This window comes from Telmatherina bonti (genome assembly GCF_933228915.1).
Source record: "Telmatherina bonti genome assembly, chromosome: 23".
NCBI lineage: Eukaryota > Metazoa > Chordata > Actinopteri > Atheriniformes > Telmatherinidae > Telmatherina > Telmatherina bonti.
Genome location: NC_136632.1, coordinates 14,105,110 through 14,129,066, shown reverse-complemented (window position 1 = coordinate 14,129,066; position 23,957 = coordinate 14,105,110). Strand labels below are relative to the sequence as shown.

The 23,957-nt window shown below is 39.9% G+C and overlaps 1 protein-coding gene across 1 annotated transcript; it reads left to right on the top strand.

Annotated features, from left to right (window-relative positions):
* Window positions 1-627: 627 nt before the first annotated feature.
* lrrn3b (leucine rich repeat neuronal 3b) lies at window positions 628-2,757 on the top strand (the record flags this gene model as incomplete). The annotated part of the gene is made up of 1 exon (XM_079263261.1): window positions 628-2,757. One exon carries the CDS (start codon window positions 628-630, stop codon window positions 2,755-2,757), a length of 2,130 nt encoding a protein of 709 aa, XP_079119387.1.
* Window positions 2,758-23,957: the final 21,200 nt, after the last annotated feature.

Sequence of the window (23,957 nt, the reverse complement as noted above, 5' to 3'; positions counted from 1 at the left end):
TATTGTAAGGGCACGTGGTATATCCCCAAAATGAAGTCTAGAAGGTCAAGCAGATTGCTCCATGCCTTGAACGAAGCATGTATAAATGTCAACATGCATCAGTATGCCCATAACAAATGTCAATATGCCCAAATTTTTCTCTCATGACATGCTTTGACCATATCTTTTGTTGTGTAATTCTCACAGCACTTCTCTTTATCTCTTTTGTCTTACACAGGTAAAAATGGACAGGGCTGTGGACTCTGGAAGCTAATGAAGACAATCGATCAAGAAATCCATCTATAAGGGAAAAGAAAGACTGTTCATGGATGATAATAAAAGTGCTTAAAAGTATATTATAAGTCAAACTTTTTCCCGCTAACATATGTTTGGCTTAGTTTAACTGCGACCTTGGCCCCAAAGCTTCAAATTGCGTCAGCATTGAGTGATTGGTCATTACAGTCAAGGGCATTCACACAGCAAGTCAAAAACCCAAGGGAGCCCAGCAGCGGTGGTGGCGAGTGTAGTGGTGGTGGAAGAGGCGGTGAGCAAGTCGCCTTTGCAGCTGCAGCAAATGGTTCATCATTTGTAAAGAGTTTTGACTTCTTCTACTAAGAGCAAGTTCTTATTGGAGGGAATCGGTCCAATATGAAGGACGTGTCATTTGCGGATTGTCTCTTTGTGGGCTTGGCCATGGCCTCTTTAGTTGTGGCCACAGAAGTGAGGCCTGATTGTCCAAAGCTCTGTGTATGTGAAATCAGACCCTGGTTTTCTCCAAGTTCAGTCTACATGGAAGTCCAAACAGTTGACTGTAACGATTTGGGACTGTTCAGCCTACCCGAAAGATTACCATTGGGCACGCAAGTACTATTACTGCAAACAAACAACGTTGCCAAGATTGACAAACCTCTGGATTACCTGGCTAATATTACTGAGATAGATATATCCCAAAACAACTTGTCCTCTATCAATGACATCCATCTGGGCAATCTTTCACAGCTTGTATCCCTTCATATGGAAGAGAATTGGATATGTGAACTACCTGAGCAATGTCTGTCAGATATGGCTAATCTCCAAGAGCTCTACATGAACCACAACCTCATCTCCTACATTTCTCCGATGGCATTCCAAGGCCTCAACAACCTTGTGAGACTTCATCTCAATTCTAACAAGCTGAAAGTTATTAAAAGAGAGTGGTTTGAACCCATGCCCAATCTGGAGATCCTAATGATTGGTGAAAATCCCATTCTTTCCATTGATGAAAAGAATTTCAAACCTCTCAGTAATCTCCGCAGTCTTGTTCTTACGAGAATGAACTTATCTCATTTACCCGACGATGCACTGGCTGGTCTCAACAACTTAGAGAGCATCTCTTTCTATGATAATATTTTCTCTGAGGTACCCCATTCTGCTCTGAGAAATGTGAAAAGTCTTAAATTTTTGGATCTAAATAAAAACCCTATTTCTAGGATACAAAGAGGGGACTTTGTGGATATGCTCCATCTGAAGGAACTGGGAATTAATAGCATGCCAGAGCTAGTTTCCATTGACAGCTTTGCCCTTAATAACCTCCCTGAGCTAACTAAAATAGAAGCTACCAACAATCCTAAACTCTCCTACATCCATCCGAATGCTTTTTACAAACTACCACGACTGGAAACCCTTATGCTAAACGGCAATGCCCTAAGTGCCCTCCACAGGATTACTGTTGAATCTCTCCCAAATCTCAGAGAGGTCAGTATGCATAGCAACCCCATACGCTGTGACTGTGTAGTTCGCTGGATGAACATGAACAAAACCAACATTCGCTTCATGGAGCCAGATTCACTGTACTGTGTGGAGCCTCCGGAGTATGAAGGCCAGCATGTTCGGCAGGTGCACTTCAGAGAAATGATGGAGATTTGTTTGCCTCTGATCTCACCCGAAAGCATGCCAGGACACATAAAAACACAGAATGGGAGCTCTGTGTCGTTACATTGCCGGGCTTTTGCAGAACCAGAGCCTGATATCTACTGGATCACCCCATCTGGTACCAAAGTCTTACCGAACACCGTGTCTGACAAGTTCTACATGCACCCGGAAGGAACATTCGACATATATGACATAACAGAAAATGAAGCTGGTGTTTACACCTGTGTTGCCCATAATCTGGTTGGGGCTGATCTTAAATCTGTTTCAGTAGAGGTGAATGGATATTTTCCCCAAACCACAAATGGGTCTCTGAATATTGCAGTCAAATCAGTGGGGACCAACTCCATTCTTGTTTCCTGGAAGACCGGGCCTGGCACATTGGCTCCAAACATTAAATGGTACACTGTGTCAAATGCTAACCACCCCACCACTGCATTCACTACCAGGGTTCCATCAGATATCCAGGTCTACAACCTCACCCATCTCAGCCCTGCCACTCAGTACACAGTATGCGTGGATATTCGCAGCATCCCCTACAACCATGACACCAAATGCATCAGTGTCACCACAAAGGGATTAGAGCTGGCAGCCAAGGACACAGAAAAATGGGATGCAGCAGTAATCACTGTCTTTGGAGTGCTCTTGGCTGTGATTTCAGTGGCCTCCCTCTTTGTTTATGCGTCTCTGAGGAACCACCACATTTATGGGGATATAAGAAAATACGATTCCAAATCTTTGCTGACACCAGTGGAAGCTGCTGGTACGCACTCTACTTTCTTTACAAAGCTCTGGGTTTCGGGTAAAGGACTGCCAAGTGGAGTGGAAGTGAAAGCTACAGTCATAAATGTATCTGACAATGCCTTTTAAGGAGGCCAGCTGTGTAGAGCACCTCATACCACTACAGTGAATGGACAAGGCCATGAGCTGGGGTGAACAATGTTGTACTGTTTTCAAAGGCATACCCATTGCTGATCCCCAGCACAGATAAACTGGCAAGTCTATGATTGGACTGGGATGGAACGCTTTGAACTTGATTACTTGCCATCCCAGTTTGAAGCGGCGGCTTTGTAAACGTTACATCCAACCAAACATCTACAGGAAGGGGAATTTACTGCAAAAAGATATACTTCTGTACCATTCATCCAGAAATCCAGGCAGAGAAAAGAAGGTGAAGAAGATGATGGTGGTCAACTCTCTTGTTATTGACTGTGAAATGTGTTCAGAGTTGTGGAACTGTCTGTGTGGTCCCAAGCAATACCGTCTGTGCTTTGTCGAACATCCATAGACGAGTTAGAGAAACAGTTATAACACCTGTCTATAATGGGAAGGGAGATTTAGTAGAGTAGACAAATTACAGTGACTATGGTGTAAGCCTTTTGATGAACTATACCCCTCTTTTTTCTATTTAAAGATGGATTCTTGATTTTTCTTGGAAATATTGTTATATATTCTATTATGTTGATGTAATGACAAATCCTCTGTATGTGAACAGTTTAAATGGGTTTTAAATTACAGCGAGGAGCGGACTACTTTTGATTACAGCATCACATTAAGCTTAATGAAATTCAGCTACAAAATGGGTATCTGGAGAGGAGATTTGCCAAATGGCTGTTTATGCTTTGTAGTTCTAATTGCAACGGTGACTGGGAAAAAAAAATGCAGATACATTTGACTCGAACTAATAGAAGAGGTTGATTAAAACTGAGGTGAGTGATGCATTATCTCTTTAAGAAGTGGTTTGTAATACCCTGGTAAGTGCCTACAACAAGAACTACATGAAGTAAGCAGAAAAGGAATGGAAGAAACTTGTCAACCACAGTAAAAAAAACAAAATGGTCATATCATCAGTGCAGATACACAAGCTATACTCCAATATGTTAAGTGAAAATAATTTCTCAGTATTTTTAGCATACATATTTTAAGAAAACATTTTGTTATTGCTTTGGGTGTAAAGTTAAAAAGCCATTTTTATATTAACTGTATTATATGTGATCAGTGGGCACAACACACTAATTAAGAAAAGCGCTAAGAAAAAAAAAATAAATGTCATTGTTTCTTTTACAAAAAAATGTGTACTTTTCTTTTATTTTTTACCCTGATAAGACAACATTATAACCAATAAATTACCTAAAACTGGGTATGCTACTAAAATATCTCCTGCAAGGGTACAAACAAAGAAAATCTTGGATTGAGGGATGTCATCTTGGATTGTTGGAAATAGAGCCTTTTGGACTAAATGGTGGGGTTTTTGTTGATAGATTTTTTTTTTTTTTTTTTTTTTTTTTATGCTGTCAGAATTCAGAGGCCAGATGTACACCTAAAACACTTTATGTTCTTTGATCCATATATTCTCTTATTATTATTATTATTTATTTTTTAAATTTTTTTTTTGGGGGGGGGCACCTCTTTTATGATAGTTAGGGCTGATATTGTAAAAATTTTGCAAGTTGGCAAGCATAAATAAATATTTATGTAAATGCTAAAATGCAGGTTTTCCCAGCAGGACATTGCACCATAACAATGTCCAAAGGCTTTAGTATTATAACTTATTACTTTGCTGTCATCTACAGTAGTCAGTGGGTAGCATGAAGTGTGTCAGGACTTCAGTATGACATTTCAACTTAAGTAAATAAATAAAATAATACTAGTGTCCAAGCTGTTCAGAACAGAAAGCGCTTCTGACTTTAACAGGCTGAACGGTCAACCTAACCTTAGAAAAAAAGAGGGGAAAATGGCAACAACAGAAGAGAACCCATTAGTCGCCTCATTAAGAACATGTTTGTCCTTCAGCTGGTCTGAATATAGACACTGTGTTTCAGCTACAGCTGCTACCGCTCATGCTTAGACAGGGACACAGCGTCCCTTTGACACAGAGATAAAGTACAGTACAGAAAAGTCACGAGGAGCGAGATAGAGCCGAGTCTGCGCTTCAGGACTTGCATTTTATTTGTCTTACTGAATTATCCACTACGCCGAACATTTCACATGAGAAAGCCGAGCATGATGAATGGCTGTCAGAAGCAGAGTGACATGGTGGATTTATCAAGCGGGGCCCAACGCTCATACATCAGGGCCAGCCTTCAGCACCATGGACAGAGGCTTTTAGAGCCAAACCATTCGTCAAAAACAAAGGAAGTTAAAATGAGACACGCCATATTCCTTAGGTAACACTCAGGTCAGGGTGAGGCTGTCTCATCTGCAACAAAACAAATACATATGCAGAAACAAGTCTGAAGGAGCTAAAAATCCATATTTTTTTATTGAGAAATATGTATTACAAGTTACTCGAGGGACTCAAAGAAAACAAAATGCATACAAACACATACATAAGTTACACCTTTTATACTCAGAGGTGTTGCAGTTTCAGTGTTCTTTTTATTTTTTTCACTGTATATCTAGAATAACAAAACATGACAGCCAGAACAGCCTCTAAATTAGGTCAGCGGCCCACATGTTTATTTAGATAAAAGCAACCCATTGATATTAGCCATATTGTTTTTGTTTCCTTATTATCCTTTTATTATTACTTTTACTTTTTGTCACATTGTGTGATCTGATTACAGACATGAGTGAATAAGCTGAATGTTATCCCTGGTTCTCATCTCTCCTGCCGTCTGTGTTGATCGTACTCATTTCCATGATCTCTTGGTTTTCTCTCGTTCTGTCTTTACCTGTCGCTGTTAACACCCCTGCAACTCTGACAGACATATGAGTTTGGGGAATAGATTGTCTTCTTTTGTCTGAATTTGTACATTTAAAACACCTATATTTAACGCGCACACACAAAAGAACACACTCTAGATTTGACTTAAATCCCACATGAAAAGAGCCAGTGAGCTGTCACCATTTAATCCGCAGTGAGGATGGAGAAATTATGTTTCTCGCTGAATCTTCAAATATTTCAAATATTAAAACCACCTTGTTCTGTTAAAAGAAAAAAAAAGAGGGAAGAGAAAAGCCATCTGCACTGAGCAGATATTAAAGCATTCTCTGTGAAGGCTTATAGATGAGTGTTCCTGCTGCTGTATTAATTTTAATTTAGTCTGGATCATTGTCAGGCAGCCAGTGATTTCATAGTGAATGTCCTCTGGTGGGAGGAGCAGGTCCAGCATTTTTTTTTTTCATTTTCAACACAAGATAATCAATTCATTATATTCAGATCTGCTCTTCAAATAACATGCATACAGGCACACTCTGCTTGGGTGACTAATTTCTGTAGGAAAGGTCTGTTGTGTAGGAAGGTACTACTTAAAGACTTTCAATTCAAGGGGTCTCTGAAAAGCTCATATTTATTCGAGTTTTATTTATATACCAGCCTGAATAATTGTTTTCTTTTCTTCTTTTTTTAAAGCTGCAAGGCAAATATTAGATTTTGTTTTCATCTGAGATAAAAAAGGAAAAAAGAAAAAAAAACTTTTTGCAGACTGCAGAAAGCAGTCTTCCATTTGCTACAGGCACTTTTATATGTTTGAATTATCAGGTTATTAAAGTTACAAACTTCCATGTAGGCCAGCCAGTGTACCTACAGGCACCCACATCCCGCTGAAAAGTGAAAATGTCAGCGTACATTTACAATGCCGCTGCTAACGCCATATTTAATGGCAACTCTTGGTTTTATAGGCAGCTATTGGTGAAAACAAGCAGATGACCTATGGAGAGCAATAACAAAGCGCTGATTGCTTCCATGACAGAATAAAAAATGAGCTTGACTTTGAAGCATTTCTTTATCATAGTGACCTTTCATTGAATAAAACTACAGTATTTCTGTGGCGGTGCAACTTGTTTTATGTCTCATGGTCGTTTTGATGTGTTCACACTGAAGATGATGGTCAGTGGCAGCAAGTGTAGTTCTCAACTTAGACTGTCTGTTTGTTTTTGTTGCTGCTGCTGTTGTTTTTTTCCTGAAATGTGGAAATAGGATGTTGTGGCAGATTTGGTTCGACTCAAAGAGCAAGTCAAAAGCAATTTCTCTGTGTGTATGTTTGTCTGTGTGTGTTTATTCCTACTCTGTCAGACCTCTTCCTGTCTGCATTTCCATAACCATCACTCCCAGTGTGTCCCTATCAAAAATTATCCGCTTTTATTTCCAGTCCCTGAGTTGAAATTACTTTTAAACCATTTCTCCATGCAGACATATTGACAGATTGTTGCTGTTGGGTGCAAACTTGTATCTCTCAAAAAATGATGTTCTATGAAATGTGGGAAAGAAAACAAAAACTAGCAAAAACAACCAGAAGTTCATGAAGTCAGATGACATTGCCAATAGATCAGAGAATTTACGAACATCTGATTAATCCACTTTTGATCTCTTGTCGACAACTTCCACTTGTTCATTGTTTATGACATTGTTTCACGAAGGCACCATGCAGCAAATAGCACTGAACACTAATCAAATGAAAAAAGATTTGTGCTCAAATTTAATTGCCAACAGACCAGTTATAATTTAAAAGCTGATATTGTTTTCCATTTTGACACAGTACAATTTTAAATATGACTGCTATTTCACATATAAGTCAGAATTTTGCTATATTGTGAAAGCAAACCTACAAAATCTAACAGAAAAAACATAAACTGAACTTTAATCATTGTGGACATATTCTAAAACAATAAAATGAGTAAATTTACAAAAAAAATAAAAGTGATTATTATCGGATTTATTACATTATTTGAAAAATGTGCTCTCTGCCATTATTCAGCTTATACAGAACACTTGGCACTCACATTTCCCGGGAAACAAGCAACACACTGCTGTCAAAGTTCAATGACTGCTCTTATAAACATTCTGTTGTCCTCGGTCCATTGAAAGCCTCACCCTCTCCGACCAATCTTTACTTCAAATGTGCAACCGGGATGCACAGTTTTTATGAAAGAATGGCAGAAAACCTACCACTGCAAGACCAAGGACGTATGTCTGATGCATGGAAACCAGCTGTCGCTTTTTCCTTATGTGGTGTTAAGTCTGCAGCTTTGCAAAGTTATTTACTCCCATATTAGGACAGCTAATGGTCAACATAACCAAAAAAGGCATTTTTAAAAATAAACAGAAATTTTGATTCAACTTATGTACTTCAAAATGAATATACTTTTGACTGATTTTGACTTTTTTTTTTTTTTTTTTTTAATGTATTTATGTGTGTGTAATCTGTCTGAATCTTTGCAATTATCAGATTTTCATGGTCATGTAAACAGGCTCAAGATTTTGAGTGAATTCCAGGTAAAATACACTGCATAAACCCTTAATATCTAAAACAGGGATCCTGGTCCTTGGGGGCCAGTTTCTTGCAGGTTTTCCAAGTGTCCCCACTGCACCACACCTAATTCAAATCAATGCGTGCTGAGCAGACATGTGCAGAACTTGTCTGAGTCTGAGTCAGGTGTGTTCTAGAAGGGATCCTTGGAAAACCTGCAGGACACCAGCCCTAGAAGGCCAGGATGGATGACCTATGATGTAAAATAATATTAAGATGACCATGGTGCTATTCTCTACAGAAATCAGGGAAATGTTCAAATTCTTTGTCTTGGCTCTTGCTGAACACACCTTTCTGTACAAGCACAGGGACTGGTATGACACAACAGCTCACTGTGGTCATGGTGTTGCAGCTCTGGAGATCAAACATGAAGTTAGACAAGTTTGACATAAGCAAAACAAACTGTGAACAAAATGCAGCAGCAAAGTTAAATATATGTGAAATATTGCAGCAAATATCAAACTGTGCTGCAGCAATCTTACAGCCTCCGCAATACACCCACTGAGGATACAGCAACGTTTCCCCTTCTGTCTGTCAGTATCATTTATTCATGCAAGTTAATATTTTCTGAATAATTTTTGATTATATAAACCAAAATCTGTTTTTTTTTTTTTTTTAATGTTGCTGGTGTTAAACTTTTAAAAAAATGTAATGACTTGTAGCTGTTAGCTTGTAAACATCAAAAAGATTTCAAGTTGTTTGAGTGATTTGCATTTACCATCCCTCAAAATGTGTATTTCACATTGATTTAGCAGTAAGGGGAAATTAGAGATTTTCCAATGTAAGTTATCCATCATATTGATAAATACACAATCTCAAGTTTTGCAGAGGCTGTGGTAAAAAAACATCAACCTGGATTGAATGTTGGAATGATATGACTCCACAGAGAGCTTTTTCACTAATTGGAAGAGTCTTTCTCAGCCAGATGATTGGTTTCCTGGGTGGCTGATTGATTACTGCCTCCCTCTGTCTCACTGCTGTTTCCTGTATGAAGTGGGCATGCCGTCTGTGCCTGAGTTGGATCGATGCAAAAACTAATGAGTTACTCGCATGCATGTGCTTGCATTAGTGATGGATTGGGCTTGGAAAAAAAAAAGAGGAAACACATCCATATCAACCAAATATGTTAGAACATGGAGCAACATTCTTTTTCCTTTAGGTGGGGTTTATAAGCATTATGTGCACCAGAGCACAGATGCACTGTCAAAATCATTAGCACAACAGAGGTCATCAATACTCACAGTAGTCCTCATTAATCATCACCAAACATTAAAGCCTTTTTGTAAAATGGTGGAAGAGCCACCTACAGCTACAGTGCCTGTGTGCACCTTTTTTATTTTTTCCACTGGAGTCTAATGTTTCTCTTGAACCACAAAGACCTCCTGCAGGTTTTTCTCCCTCTATTAAACAGATAAAAGGTTCAAAGAGATGTTAGGTAAATAGTTTCCATGCCGTACGAGCAGACCAGTGTTCCAGGGATTTGTCCTTTAGGTAATGAATGACTGCAGAATTACCATCTTCAAAAGCATGTATAAAAGCCAATTTACTCTGTGGTAATTTATGCAGCGACCAAATTGACAGAACCCCTACAACTAATGTCACAATTCTTCACTTGACCAGAAAAAAAGAAAGAAAGAGAAAGACAGAAGTGATGACTTGTGAAACTTTAACCTCAATATGTCCAACTTTTCAGTGCTTTGTGTGCAATTATTTTTGAAGTTTTATCCAGTGACTGTAATCTATCAAGCTTGTTCAGTTACGAATAGATGAAAGCGGGAAAATAGATGTCATGAGCAAAATCTATTGTCCCCAACACCCACATTCCCCCTCCACCCCTAAAAGAAAATATCACGCTTTTCAACAATTTTCAACAACGGCTCAAAATTACAGGTTTTCAGACAGCAAAACAACACAATTAAACATTTTGATCACTGCAATGATAAAAGCCATGGTAGGAAAAAAAAAGAAGCAAATGTCAATGATGCTGAGATGCAGAAAAAGAAACATAAAAGGACTACTTTGCTTCTTAGATGGTGGATTTTGTGATTTTGTGACTCTGCATAGTGATAAAGGAGGTGTCAGTCTGGGTTGGAATTGGAAATAAAAAACCTAAACCCAGTTATAGTGCATAGGACATAAAATCTATTGTGTTTGTTTCTGGCGTAACCTTTGTCTAATCTGCCTTTTAGACTACCTTTAAACATGTGTGGATTGAGTTGGATCCATTTTTCTGGACTTCTAATATATTCTTTAATCCTTTCATTTACTGAAAATAAAACAAATCCTCATTTTTCATTTGCCCCTGAATGCACCATCACTAAAGCGTTGATGACTGCAGCTGCAAAAAACAAACATCAGTAAAATATTAGCTTGAAAGGCAAAAGTTTCAAATGATAACTGTTGAAAACTCAGAAGTCCCAAATTATGCAAAATGAACTTTTTACAGATTTTTAATAAGGCCCAAAAATGAGAAAATATGTGACCGATCCCAGATGCTCCGCATCCCATCACTCGACATAGGCAAAGTGGAAGAAAATGGATGAGTGGATGGATCCTACCAGTAAGTTGACACATACACAGAATGATGTTATTAATGACATGTAATGAAATTAAATTTAATGATTATAGCACGTTTCAAATGGTATGCAAAAAATGTGGGAACAGGCTCCTCCTCCATGTTCTTATGTCATCAATTACTACTATTTAGTAAGACAGTGGTTCCCCACCTGGGGTCCCTGAGACTTTAAACATTTAGAGCCATTGCGATTGCGATTGATGCCAACACATTGTCCCTCCTTTAGGAATGAAAAGTAAGGGTGTATGTTGTTCATTTGGCTTTATTGAAGGATAAGGATCAACCAGAAGATGTTATTTATGGTGAAAATCTCACTTTGAAAGCATAAAACTGTGGCATGTTTTCAGTGTAGGGTGGGACAGGGGTCCATGGCTTTTCTGTATGTGCATGAGGGGAGTTTTTATGGGCAAGAAGATTTGGAACCACTGCAATAAGAGACCCCAGGCATTAAATGATGAGGGAATAGCCTAAATGTACCTGTGACGCAAAGGGAGCCTGACCATGAATCAAGGGTTTGACGAGTTGGGAGTGAGAATGTGTTGGGTGTGCTTCTTATGCTTATGATGTGTTTCAACTCAGAGAGTTTGCAAAATAAACTTTGGTCTCACTCAGTGCCAGATGATGACACATTGCAGCACATCTGGAGCTACAGACACAGGCAGACAAGACCATCCTCATCGATACTGTGCCTCAAGACCATACATGAGATAAAAGGGGGTCAGTCATATGCTAATGTGGCAAGCAACATTCAGCTACAGGCTAAAGATATATAACCGGACAATGCCACACTGGGTATTATACCCAGGGAAACTTTCTAGGTGGTTACACCCACCACCAGGCACTCAGGTTCATTAGCGATGGAGGCAGAGACATAAGTTACTCGTATAAAAAGAGATTTTATTTTTCCTATTTAAAAACCTACTAAATACTTTAAAAAGAAAGATAGATCAGGGCTGAGACCTATGTGTCCAGAAGCTAGGGAAGGGACCCCAAGAACACCACACAAGAAAAGATAAACAAAAACCACACCAAAGAAGTAGGGAGGCACCACCACCAGGACACCAATCCACCACTGCAGTCTCGGCACCTGAAGGAGAATAGAAATAAATTAAACACAAATTAAACAATATAAAGGAATTAAGAATATAAAACAATCAGCTCTGTCCCCAAAATGTACTTCTGCTGCTCCCCACTATCATTGGTGGCTCAACTGTCCAGTTTGCACCAGCTTGCGGTGAATCCGGCGCCCACGTCAGTGTTTCCCCTTCTCCAAGATGGGGTTGTTGAAGGCAGAAACGGGAATGGAGTGAAGCAGAAGCTGCAGCAAAACAGATCGGCCGATGGAACACCTGAAAAGATGCGTCAGGGCAGAGCAGAGTGGTCTCCAGAGCAGTTTGATACGGTGCATCCACCTGCTCCTCGTAACTTGATAAGGGAGATCAACGTCGGCCCAGCACAACGCGGGTGATAGAAGCGGGTATGTTGGCATCAACTCTAATCCAGCGCCAGCACATTTATGTCAGCTTCTGTCTGGCCATAAGACTGGAACCCAATGGTGTGCCTCAGAACCTGTTATGCTACCGGCAACAGCTTGCCACAGCAATCAATAAGTCCAGGCTACTGAAACAGAAGCATCACAGGAGCACCCAGTGCCGATCTCTGCCACCAACCTGAAGCAGAAGCAAGGAATACCCTGAATGACGTAGCCCAGCTGCTAGTCGCCCATCTATTTGATCTGAACACCCAGCTTACCTATATAGGGTGGCTCCCCTGCAGCGATTGGCTGCTGGGAAAGCCAGAAACTACGAATAAGACACAACTGTGTCCTGCTACGCTAACATGCCTGTAGGGGCTTTATACACAAATATGCAAGGCTTGGACTTGGAAACAGGTGACCTGTGTGTTTGACAGTCCCTTCTTTGCCAACACTACTGACAATGTCTCTTAAAGTCTGTTTCTCCTAGACCCTTTCAGCAGATAAATGTACTGCAGTGGGACCCTATGGAGTGGGACCCTATACTCCAGTGATGGAGTATATAACAGCCACCAGCATTTGTCTTCCTCCAGAGAAAAATATTTTAACAGCCCAGTATAACAAGCTTCCAGAGGAAGACAGAGGCCCCCCTTGCAAGTCTGATGTGATTTAGTCAAATCCTGCTCCAACCAAGATAAAATAATACTAGTGTGCACATGTTGCAATGATTACATCTTGGAGTCAGTGGAGTTAATGGATGGACTGCTTCAAATTGACAGCAAACACACAAGAGGAGACTAACTGGATAATAGGGTCAGGGGAAGTAGGTTGCCAGAACAATACATCTCCATTTACAGAATTGTCTTTGTGTACAATAATTCAGTTAAATTAAGTCAATTTAAGTCAAACTCCAAAATCCACCTACCCCTATTTCCTGAGGGGTCATTGTCAATTACCATTTTTCTGAGCCCCACTAAGGGGTGGTGGTCTGTGAAGATTGTGAAAAGTTGACATGCACACATAATGTTTGAACAATCAAACAGTCCTGTCTGTGCATGTGTGAGGTCCAAGCTAGCATAGGGCCCCAGATGTCGAAGTCCATTTAATACCTGCACCATAATGTCCCAACAGAATCCTTGGATCCATAAGTATCAATGTGGAAATGGCAGTGAATAAGTAGAATCACTATTGTTGAAGAAGAGAGCACTTTGAATAGGCAAAAGCAATCTCATACTCAAGAATCAAATGGAATGGCACATTTTTGTCAGCAAAGGGACTAAGTGGTGACACATACTCTGAAAGGTTTCACTGAAACCATCTGTAATATGAGCATATATCCATTAAAGGTCTCACCACAGGGGGTTAGCAGTTCTTTCACCTTGCCTGTATTGCATGGATCTGGCTGGTATTTATGTTGGCAACCAACATGACACAAAACAAAACAACATGGTTTCTGGCAAAATGGTATTCCCTGAAGTTCAGTTTCAGACAATCCACATATGTACTGCTGTAAACAAACATACAATCATGATACACCATACAGATATGCCAAGGCAGGCCCAGCAGCACCCGTTCAATCATACATTAAAAAGGAGCAAGTGTATTTGTTAGGCCAGTTGGCATGTCAAACTACAAATACAGGCTACTAACTGTCATTAAGGACATTTTTTCAGTATTGTCTTCAGCTGCCTCAACTTTCCAGTTTTGCTTTTCAAAGCACCCAAACATTGAATCCATTAATCATTCATATTTCAAGATTCATACTTGGCGGTTGTCAGCTACAGCTGCCCTGGGGCAGGCTGACTGACAATAGGATGAAAGCAGGATTTGAATGGCTAACAGTCCAATCATAGAACAACCCAGTCTACCTGAGCCACTGGTGCCCAAGACACTCTTGAGCTGAATTACCACTGACAACCTTTTTACTTAGTGGGTATCACCAGCGATACCCATGAACCGCAGCCGTCCACTAGCCAATCTCACAGAAGATCAAGAACATGAAGTTTTATCTCTTGTCTGTTTCTCTGCAAATGCCTAGTATCGTATTGAGTGGGTGGTTACCACTCTGAATGCAGTGTTTAACCAGCATTCATGTAAGTCACCCATGGCAACAAGGAGAGCAGATGACTGGTATTGGACTCCATTAACATCTAGAGTGCAAGAGTAACATCAATCTTCTCTAATAGATACAATTCATAAGCTCATCTGCAGTCCCTGTAAGGCCCAAAGTTATTCCGTACTTCATTGCTGTCTCTGCATGGGCAACCACCAATCCAGCTGTTTTTGGAAATTTAGGCTCTAAGAAACTATCAAAGTCATGTGTAATCAAGCTAGCACTCCTTGTAGAAGAAACAACTTTGAGTAACACGGTGTCACTCAGGGGCAGAATGATCACAATCTCAGCCTGAGATTTACATGACGGCAAGCAGGAGGTAATTATCCCGCTCGAAACCGAGGCACAATCACATCTTGTGATTGCAGCACACCACACCCCATGTTCAGAAATGTATTCTGCTTAGTTAGAAAGACCAGGACCAAACACAAAGTTGTTGCTTCAGAAAGTGTGCTGCCAAGAGGTGGGGCCACACAAATGGTGCTCAGTGTTTCAAACATTTGTCCATCAACTGTGCAACAATCTCCCTTGATGATTCTTAGAGGCTGGCTGTGTCAAGTGGGGAATAATGAAAATCGTGAAGAGATGAAAATCTTCTCCAATAAATGGGACGGATGCTCCTGGGACATTTTGTGGTCCACACGTTAAGCTAAGGAGTGTGTGATGAGTACCACTGTACTCAATAAAACCCAATGTGCCAGTTAGTGCCAGTTAGGCTGTCCTTTCCAGGAGGACCTCCTTTTATTTTTGCCTCACTTGATGTGACCTTTACAACAAATATGTCGATAAAATGCAAACATTTCATAAAAAACTATATAAGTCATCCTGTCAAACTGGCTTTTTGGAGGGTGATTACAGGCACAGGGTCAGTTACCATGGTGATCTAGTCTTCGATTTGCTCCAATTTATGACTATGACTCATAATTTATTACTCATACCTTTGCAAGCTGACTGCTTGGCAGGCAGATTTATACACGCAATACTCATCAGTTTTGTCCCATGATTTGGTCCTAATGCTGATGAAGCAAGTGGAAGGAAAAGATGGCACATCTTTCTGCTGCCTCTCAGGATTGTTTACACCAGTGTTTTAAAACTTGCTCCCAAAACGAACACACAAATGGCTGCAGTCTACCATCAATCATCCTCCCAACCCCCCAGTATGCGTGGATGGCAGCTCTGTGTGACTCCATACACTTTGGCGCTGCATGCGGCTCCTAGTAAGGTTATACAAAACAACTGCATTCCTTCAGTTCATTACACGCTTCCCTGGAAACCAGAATAACAATAACCAAGCCTGTGTGTTTGATCTTCATTATCTTTTTGATAAATTTCCTTTACTTTTTATCTCCTTCCTTGCTGCTAATAGTTGTGTTTCTATCAGGCATGTTTGTTTTCATCTCCAGATAAGACAAATCCCCCAGTTTAGATTAGTTCATGGCAAAGCTGAGTGGGTGTTTTATATTGATGGTAATTGTGCTTTACACAAATGATCTGTCTAGATTATTTGCATCTGAATTGTAAGTAGTGGGGTAATAACAGAAAATCTGCTTTTGACTATATTGTATGAATCCAGCAAGATGTTTTCCCCATCTAAAAGCTGCTCATGTATGAAATAAAAGGAACTGTGTGACCTATCAACTTGTTTTGCGTTAATTGTAAAACTAGTATCATGCTGTGGGATTCTATCGCATTAATTATTTTCTCAGTAACAAATGATTCTCTCTCTCTGGGAGCCACGTTATAACATTTGTCTCTCGTTGCGGAATGAAAAGCTCTCACGCGGTTATGTGAGGACTTGCTGCTGCATGCATACAGATCAGTAAAGTAAAACGTGTCAAGAAAAACTCGAGAAAAATAAACGAGTGTGACTAAAAGCACACGGACTCATGGACCCGCTTTGTGACTAGCTGCAGAGAATTGCACCATTTGTACGCTGCGTTTCAATTCTGTCATAAGAGAACGCTTTTCACAGGCCTCTGAAGTGCGTCCAAAAGAACATGGGTGATAACGAGGGCCTGGCTCCTCTGTCTTAGTCCTGCAGGCCATTAGCGGGAAAGGCTCTCCCCTGGATCTCTACTCTAAGAAATGACTATTTCTGTCTTTATTGGCTTTCCTTTGGAGCCGGGAGGCGCCGGTTGCCGAGTTCACGCCAATGGCTTCAAACGAAGGGTTTAAAGATTGAGCAAGATTGAGCATTTGCAACTCTGGTGAAGGCTTAGCAGGGTGAGAAAACGTGAGATGGGATGTTGAGCCAGATCAAAATCAAACGGAGGAAAGGTAATGAGGGGGATTTAATCAAAGGAGAGGGGCTACTCTTGGAATAAAGAGGCCTTAAGTCCACAGCAGTGAAGATACAGATACTCTGATATGACAAAGGCAAAACCACATCATTTTGGAATTCTGATAAGCAGCCAAATCACTTGAGTTCACAAACAAAGACATCACAGTATTATAATTTGAAATTCCCTTGATTTTCTTCAGATGTAATCATCCTGTTGTTTTATAGAAGTAAACAAACACATACTCCCACGCAAACTTGAAACACTTCACCTCAGACCACTGCTTGTAGTTATCACTCATACAGCTAGTTGATTTCCATTCATCTCCCTCCCCTCCCCTGCTATGCATTTTCATAGTTCACTCGTTCAAATTGGATATTGTTTATGATGCATGATATTGAAAAACAGGCAGACTCCAAGGGACTGGCGACAGTCTCGTCAACAGAATGAATGAGCAAACAGATCCAAGTGACTTTTTTTGTTGATGCTCGGAGACATGTGACTCTCTGTAACACAACAAAGGAACATTCATTCTATATTTATGCTGCCACTGAAGTGTTAGAAATATTGATGACCCTGAGCAGAAATTAGCCTGCTTGTCAAAATGGAATACTGCATATGCAGGGTTTTCTTTTTATCCAATCCAGTGCTCGCAGCCTCTCATCATGTCGCCAGAAATTTCAACTGAACAAGCACAAAGCCCTGACACGCTGGATCATTGTCGGTCTAAATTTAAACTAAGAGCATCTGTCACTTTGTCTTACTGATGGTGTAAAATGCTTCAAGGTTGTGGAAGTTACTTGCTTAATTGAAGTAAGACAAGTTGTTTTCTGTTATTGCTATTAGGGAATTCCAACATCAGCGTCTGTCTGTCACTAGATACAAATGTGGAAATAGGCATTACTCAGTTGACATTTTTAACCGTGATCCGTGGGGAAGAAGCCAAACTGTTCAAGGGCCTGACACGCCCCTCTTTTGTTTATGTGCAATACCTAAAATAGAAAACTAATCCAGACTCGCTTTTTACAAAAAAAACCCTTGACTTGTAAGTAACAGATGAAACCATTGATTCCAGTCTTAGATCGATTCCTTTATTTCCTCCTCTCAAAGTTCACCATCAAACTCTTAACCGCAACCAGGCAGGCCAGGTGGAGAAAACAATCAGAAAAATAACAACGAAAAACATCAGCGCTCAGGAAAGACAATGGCAATTGATCAGACATTTGGTGAGAGAGGTGGCATCTCTCCTATCAGATTCATTAGTTTCCCGGCTGCTCTGACATTTCCATTTGCACACTCCAATTGACAAAATAAAATACCTGTTCAGCTCTCATCCCTCAGGTCCACAGCGGGTAATCACTCCTCGACTGCACCACTCCTCCACCTCTATGCTTTCAGTGAGCTCTCATGACAGTGTATAAAACAAACAGAACACATGCCTTTTTTTTATTATTTTGCAGAAGTGCAAGTACACCACTGAGCGGCCCTCCTAGCAGAGGTCACTTGTACAAATCACCTCAGAGAAAGACACGCTTCAGCTTTTCATTTTCTTCCCATCACCACCTGTCTTGGTTCCGTCTCCATCCATCCCCCCCCACACCCCACCCCACCCCCCCTTTGGCTCCTTCTGCATACCTAAACAAGTGCAGCCATCTCCCAGAATCACCGTCAGGAGGCTATTGACTTGCTGCACACTCACAGGGAGTCTCTCAGCCATCCATTTCATTTAGACGCAACTTTTTGACTCCTCCACATGAGGGGTCAAACTGGCTCTTTTCAAAAAAGAACGCTGGTAAATTATACAAATTGAGTGGCAGGAGGAAAGGGAGTGTGGCTGAGCCTCGGCTGCTCCATGAACCCAGACGACCTCAGGTCTCCTTAATGATGTCTTTGCCGAGCCAGACAGAAACACATTGGATGATTATACTGCAGAAAAGCGAGGTATCGCTCAGTCTCGCTTCTCCTATCAACACCCCTGCATTTCTGCCTCATCTGTCCCAAATCCATCTCCCGGCTGCTTCTCTCTTTCCACTCTGCTCTCCTATTCCTCCTCCCTTCTCCATTCCAACATTCATCTTCCCACTCTCCAACTTCCTTTGGAACTCCACCTAGTTGGAGCGACGTCAACATGCTGAGAGACTTTGGTAAAATCTGATGATGCTCCCTTCCAACAGTGGCATTTAATCAATTGAAATCTTATTTTGAGAATGAGCAGAGAGGAAGTTGTTTTTTTCATGAGCTGCTCTATAATAAAATAACACAGCCAGAAGGCCAGGTCCCTCATCACAGGGGACTCCATAGATTGAGGTGATCGAGTTGCTCCAGAATGAATTTTGAATACTGCCTATGCTATCTGGCAAGCTGTGCTCGACTGCAACTCACTTTAAATTCAGTAAAAACATGGAAATGTCAACAGATAATGCAAAAACGTGTGAATAAAAGGTCGAACACCATTGAATCTCACGCTTTCTTGTCTTGTTCATAATAATAGATAAAAGCATTGATCGTTTTTCTTTTTTCGGTTTCTAATTATCATTGGTTCATTTAAATACTGTTTTGCTATTTATTTCTTATTCCCAATATATCATAAATACATTAAAATTTGCTTAGATTCCCTTTAAAGCACAGTGAACATAGCACTGGCAGGAGGAATTATTTGCATTATATCATCAGCTAATTATGGCATCAAAAGTGAAATTCATCATAAGGTAGCTTTATAATGGGGTAAAGATTCTAAACACACGCAGAATCCAGAATGAACAATCTCAGAAGATTGTGACTCGAGGATTCTCAAAGTCTCTCAACTGATACATAAAGGAAAATCTGTGGAAAGACTTTAAAAGAGCAGTGCATGCAAGTAGACCCAAGAGTCCTTTCTAGTAAGAACAAGACAGAAAGATCCCCAAACATCCTCGTAAACTGTCACACTGAATGTGTTTACAAGCTGTGACAGTAACCAAAGGGGACATGAGTCAGGACTAACACCATTGCTTTTTATTGCATTATTTCAGACATATATATTTCAACACCTACCTGGGCACATTTAATAATTTGATAATGTTTTAAAGCATTCCTAAATTAATGATGACAATTACTTTACCATGCCTTAATGTATTTTTTTTTTTTTTTTTACTATTGCCTGTTTACTGCTGTCATAGCCAAGGACTGTTAACAGATCACAGGTAAAAGTAGGAAGCTACTGGCTGAGAATTGTGTCATCTTGCATTTTAGCCATTGAGAGTACCTTTGTAGGCTGCAGCAGCACCCACCAATGTAGTGCATCCAGGAAATTTGGAATTGGAAGGCTGCGATAAAACAGATGTTTGTTTGGGGTTTCGGCATTTCACTGGATTACTACAAAACACTTAAAAGCAAGAATGTATAATTCACATGCATTTGCTTTTATTTTAGGGTTTTAAGTTGTTGAACTACTCTGTACTAAACATGTCATCGCCTCATTACTGATGAGATGTCTCATTAGCTCTTTCTGCCATGTATTTTATAGACTTTTCTAAATAGAGTATTATCTGAATATGTTCAAGGTTATTATCTTAAGACTCTCGTTATCTTTCCAAACACTAACTCTCTATGTAAACAAAATAACATAAAATTTTAAACAAATGTATAATCTTTTGCTTGTTTTGTTTTCCACAGTAACATATTTACAAAGGTGCCCAAACTTTGGCACTCTGATATTCCACTCTATAATGTATTTATTTGAGAATAGCTGATTTAATAACTTCATGCCAGTGAAATTTTCATGTAAGTGAAGAAATGGTTGCAGCACTAATTGCCTATTGACATAACACAATATTGATTCAGTGTACAAGCAGTTCATTAAAGCTTTGAAATTTGCTTAAACTCTTAAACAGGCAGAGTCAGGTTTGCATGCCTGTGGCTAGCAATAAACAACACAGCACAAGTTTATGTGACTTTTATTATATACCACATGTGGAAGTCAAAACATGTCTTAGAAAGCAGTAATACATTTTATTTCAAGCATAAAAAATTAATTGTGGACCAGATATGCCCTTCAGTGCTGTGCACAATTCTAATCCTTCTCCATGTAGCACAGTTGTGCTTCCAAAAAGTAGTAAGTAAGGAAGAGAAGTTTCTTGCATTTCTCTCGCTGACTTCACTCATGAGGATGCTGGAGTTGTAAGGCTGCAGGATATGAGCTCTGCATCAGATTTGCCATCTGACAGAAGAAGCAGCCTGAGCCTGTGAAAGCCTCCACAACAGATGGACTGATGAGTGGTGGTCAGGAGTCAGCACACACAAGCACAAACCTCCTCACAGACACAGACAACATCCTTCTCATATAGAGCGCGTCGATTGTTAATGCATGAATTAACTGATATGTGCATCGTAAAAAACGTGGATGTCATCCTGTTACTTAAGAAAGGCTTTCATTTACACAAACATTTCATTTCTTATATAGGGCCCATGTACTAAACAAAGTACTACGAGAGGGAATTAAGAAAATATTTATGATCGAACACCTGTGTTGAAAATATATACAGTACAAGCATATAAAATGGACTACAAATAGTTACAACACAAGCAAATAAGGTAGACATTTTGAGCGTGATGGCAGTGTAAGCAGCCACACAATGAACCAAGGTCATACTGTCTCTAGGAGATGGCTATTGGAGCTGCCTGGTCTGCCAAATGAAAGGAAATCCAGCTGCCTTAGATCTATTTAAATGGGAAAATGCCTAATTGGACTGAACCATGTTCTTCTGACATATAAGGATCCAAGTTTATCTTGTGTTTTTTATTATTTTTTTATTTTTACACTTTGACTGATAAAGCTCTCATTAATTCTTTTTTCCTCTTAAATTATGACTAAGCACAGTATTCTTAGTTAAGCTGATATTGTGGTTTATTTGAACTGCTGGTTAATTTCTCCCTTTTTATGTATAAATGGCCTGATCAGTCAAGCAGTTGGTTAGTTGTGGGATGAACTTGAAAGCAGTCATTTTCCTTCAGAAGACAGCAGTGTTAACATGGCGTGGCAGTGTATGAGATGGTTACATGGACTGGGTTTGGATTACACAGTCAGTGTTCTGACAAAGTGTTGCAAGATGCAGCATTCTGTAAGAAATGCATGATCATGTCACCATGATGAAGTTTTATAAATAATAAAGTGTAGTGATGAGGTAAACAACTGCATGATGCAGAAATTATGTAGTGTAAGAATCCAAAATGTAGCTGTTGTTCAGTTCACCGTGAATTTTATTAAGTCTGAGTTCTATGAGATGGGAAAAAAAATCTTTCTATTCACAGAACTCTTCTGACCAGATTTTAGCTGTCAGGAGTGCTTTCTAATTTTCCAAACTGAGAGTGCTCTAACAGCTGCCTGCTGTAGCTGCATAAGGCACTTACTACTCATCAGTACAAAACACAAGTCATCTTCAAAAGCAACACAAAATATAAAAAACATTTGTGAAAATTTGTTTTGGCAGGCTAACAATAAGCAGAACTTTAGTTATTTTAGCATGTTTAATTAAATCGTAGTCATGCAATGAGGACTCACCAACAAACGTTTTCAACTTTCAAATTAAGATGAAATCTCATCATTTTGTTTTGTTTCACATTGATGTTTTTTTTTTACATTGTTTAATTTTCTTTATTTTAAAGGAGCAACACATAACATGTTTGTCAGTGACCATTTGGTAAGACTGAATATGTGAAAAAAAAATCATTTGATATAATTTTAGCAGCATTTTCGTGCATTTAAAGTTCTACATTACTTCTCATGGCTTTTAAAAGATAATGTGTCCAAGGTAAGGCCAAGATATTTGAATCACCCAACAATCTGAAGCTCATCCTTTTAAAAATAAATTTGGGGTTGACCTCGCTGTTGGGTGTTTTGAAACAACCATGCAGAAAATTTAACAAAAAGGTTCAACTTATACTGAGCTGCTCATCAATAAAGGTCTCTGCTGAAGTCAGCTTTTCTGCAACTTTGCCTCAGGAAAAATGATGGCATCATCTGTCTGAATTGTTAATAGATATTTGGTAAATTGATAATATATAATGTAAATAATATAAGTCCAAGTATAGAGCTTTGAGGAGCTCCAACCTTGTAGTCTAAAAAGAAAATGTAATACCATTAAGTCATTCATTCATTCATAGTAGTAAATAGTACAAAAATAAATAGTGGGGTTGTAACGTTACACAAATTCAGATTTTTCAGTACGGAACATTTGGTGTTCACACAAGAGTAAGTTCCTTGCATATCCTTCCTCCATAAATAACAACGTTGACTGTAGCCCAGCCACTGTGTAGCAGGCTTCATGGCTAGTGACAGTTTCAAGGAGAAACCAGAGCTTGAAGACTCTCATCCATAATTAAAACCTCCTTTGGCTTCACAGTGAAGTATGTAAATGGACAAAAAGAAGTGAATAAGACGAAAGCAGTCTGACCTTCTTCTGTGTCAAGATGCATTCAAGATATGTGCTTTCTATAGCCCCACCCCATCATTGTTACACTCCCAAACAAATAGGGAAACCAGTAAGCAGTAAAGCAGTAAGTTTTGAAAAAAAAAAGTAGCTCAGTATGCAAGAAGACCTTAACTGCCATCAGTGCACATGAATCTTTGCCCCGTTATCAGTCACACGCAAACAGATTCACACAGAGCCTGATGCGGGGGTTGACTGATGGTGATGGCGATGACATGGCACTTGGCAGGTCACACACACAGATGGTGGACACCTAGCGATTTCACTGGCTCACTGCGGCGTGTTAGATTTGGATCTGAAGCCTGACATTCGTGCTGCGTCCTTAGGAATCACAAGTTCAGAAGGAAAGCGGGGGGACAGAGAGAGAGAGACAGAGAGACAGAGAGATAGAACAAAACTCTGGCCCCACAGATTAACAGAACAGATGTTCTCACCTTCTCCATCACATGACATGACGACCAAAGCGGAAGGCAGAGGGAAAAGTTGGTTTAAGTTTGGACTTGACTTGACGGGAGCACAATGACTACAGCTTGTTTGTGTGAATCAGACACAGTTGTTATCTTTATAGAGCTCCTTTGAATTCTGGGACTAAATTTAGCCGAGCTCAGTCTCAGCAGGAATCTTTTCATGCAGACAGGCAGCCACCTAATAAACACCAAGCCATTATAATGTTCACACTCTTGCTGTATCTTTTAATGGATCAAAACAAGATCAGCAAATATGTGCATGACATTAGCTACCAACCTGTGCCCTCTTTTCACCGATACGGCACGCCACCGAAGGACTGTTTAGAGTGTGTGCACTTTGTGCAGACGCAGCACGTACAGTAAAAAGAGCGACTTGGCTTGGCTATGATTGGAATAGCAATGACCTTTGTTGTATTGATTCTGGATAGGCTTGCTCCACGACAG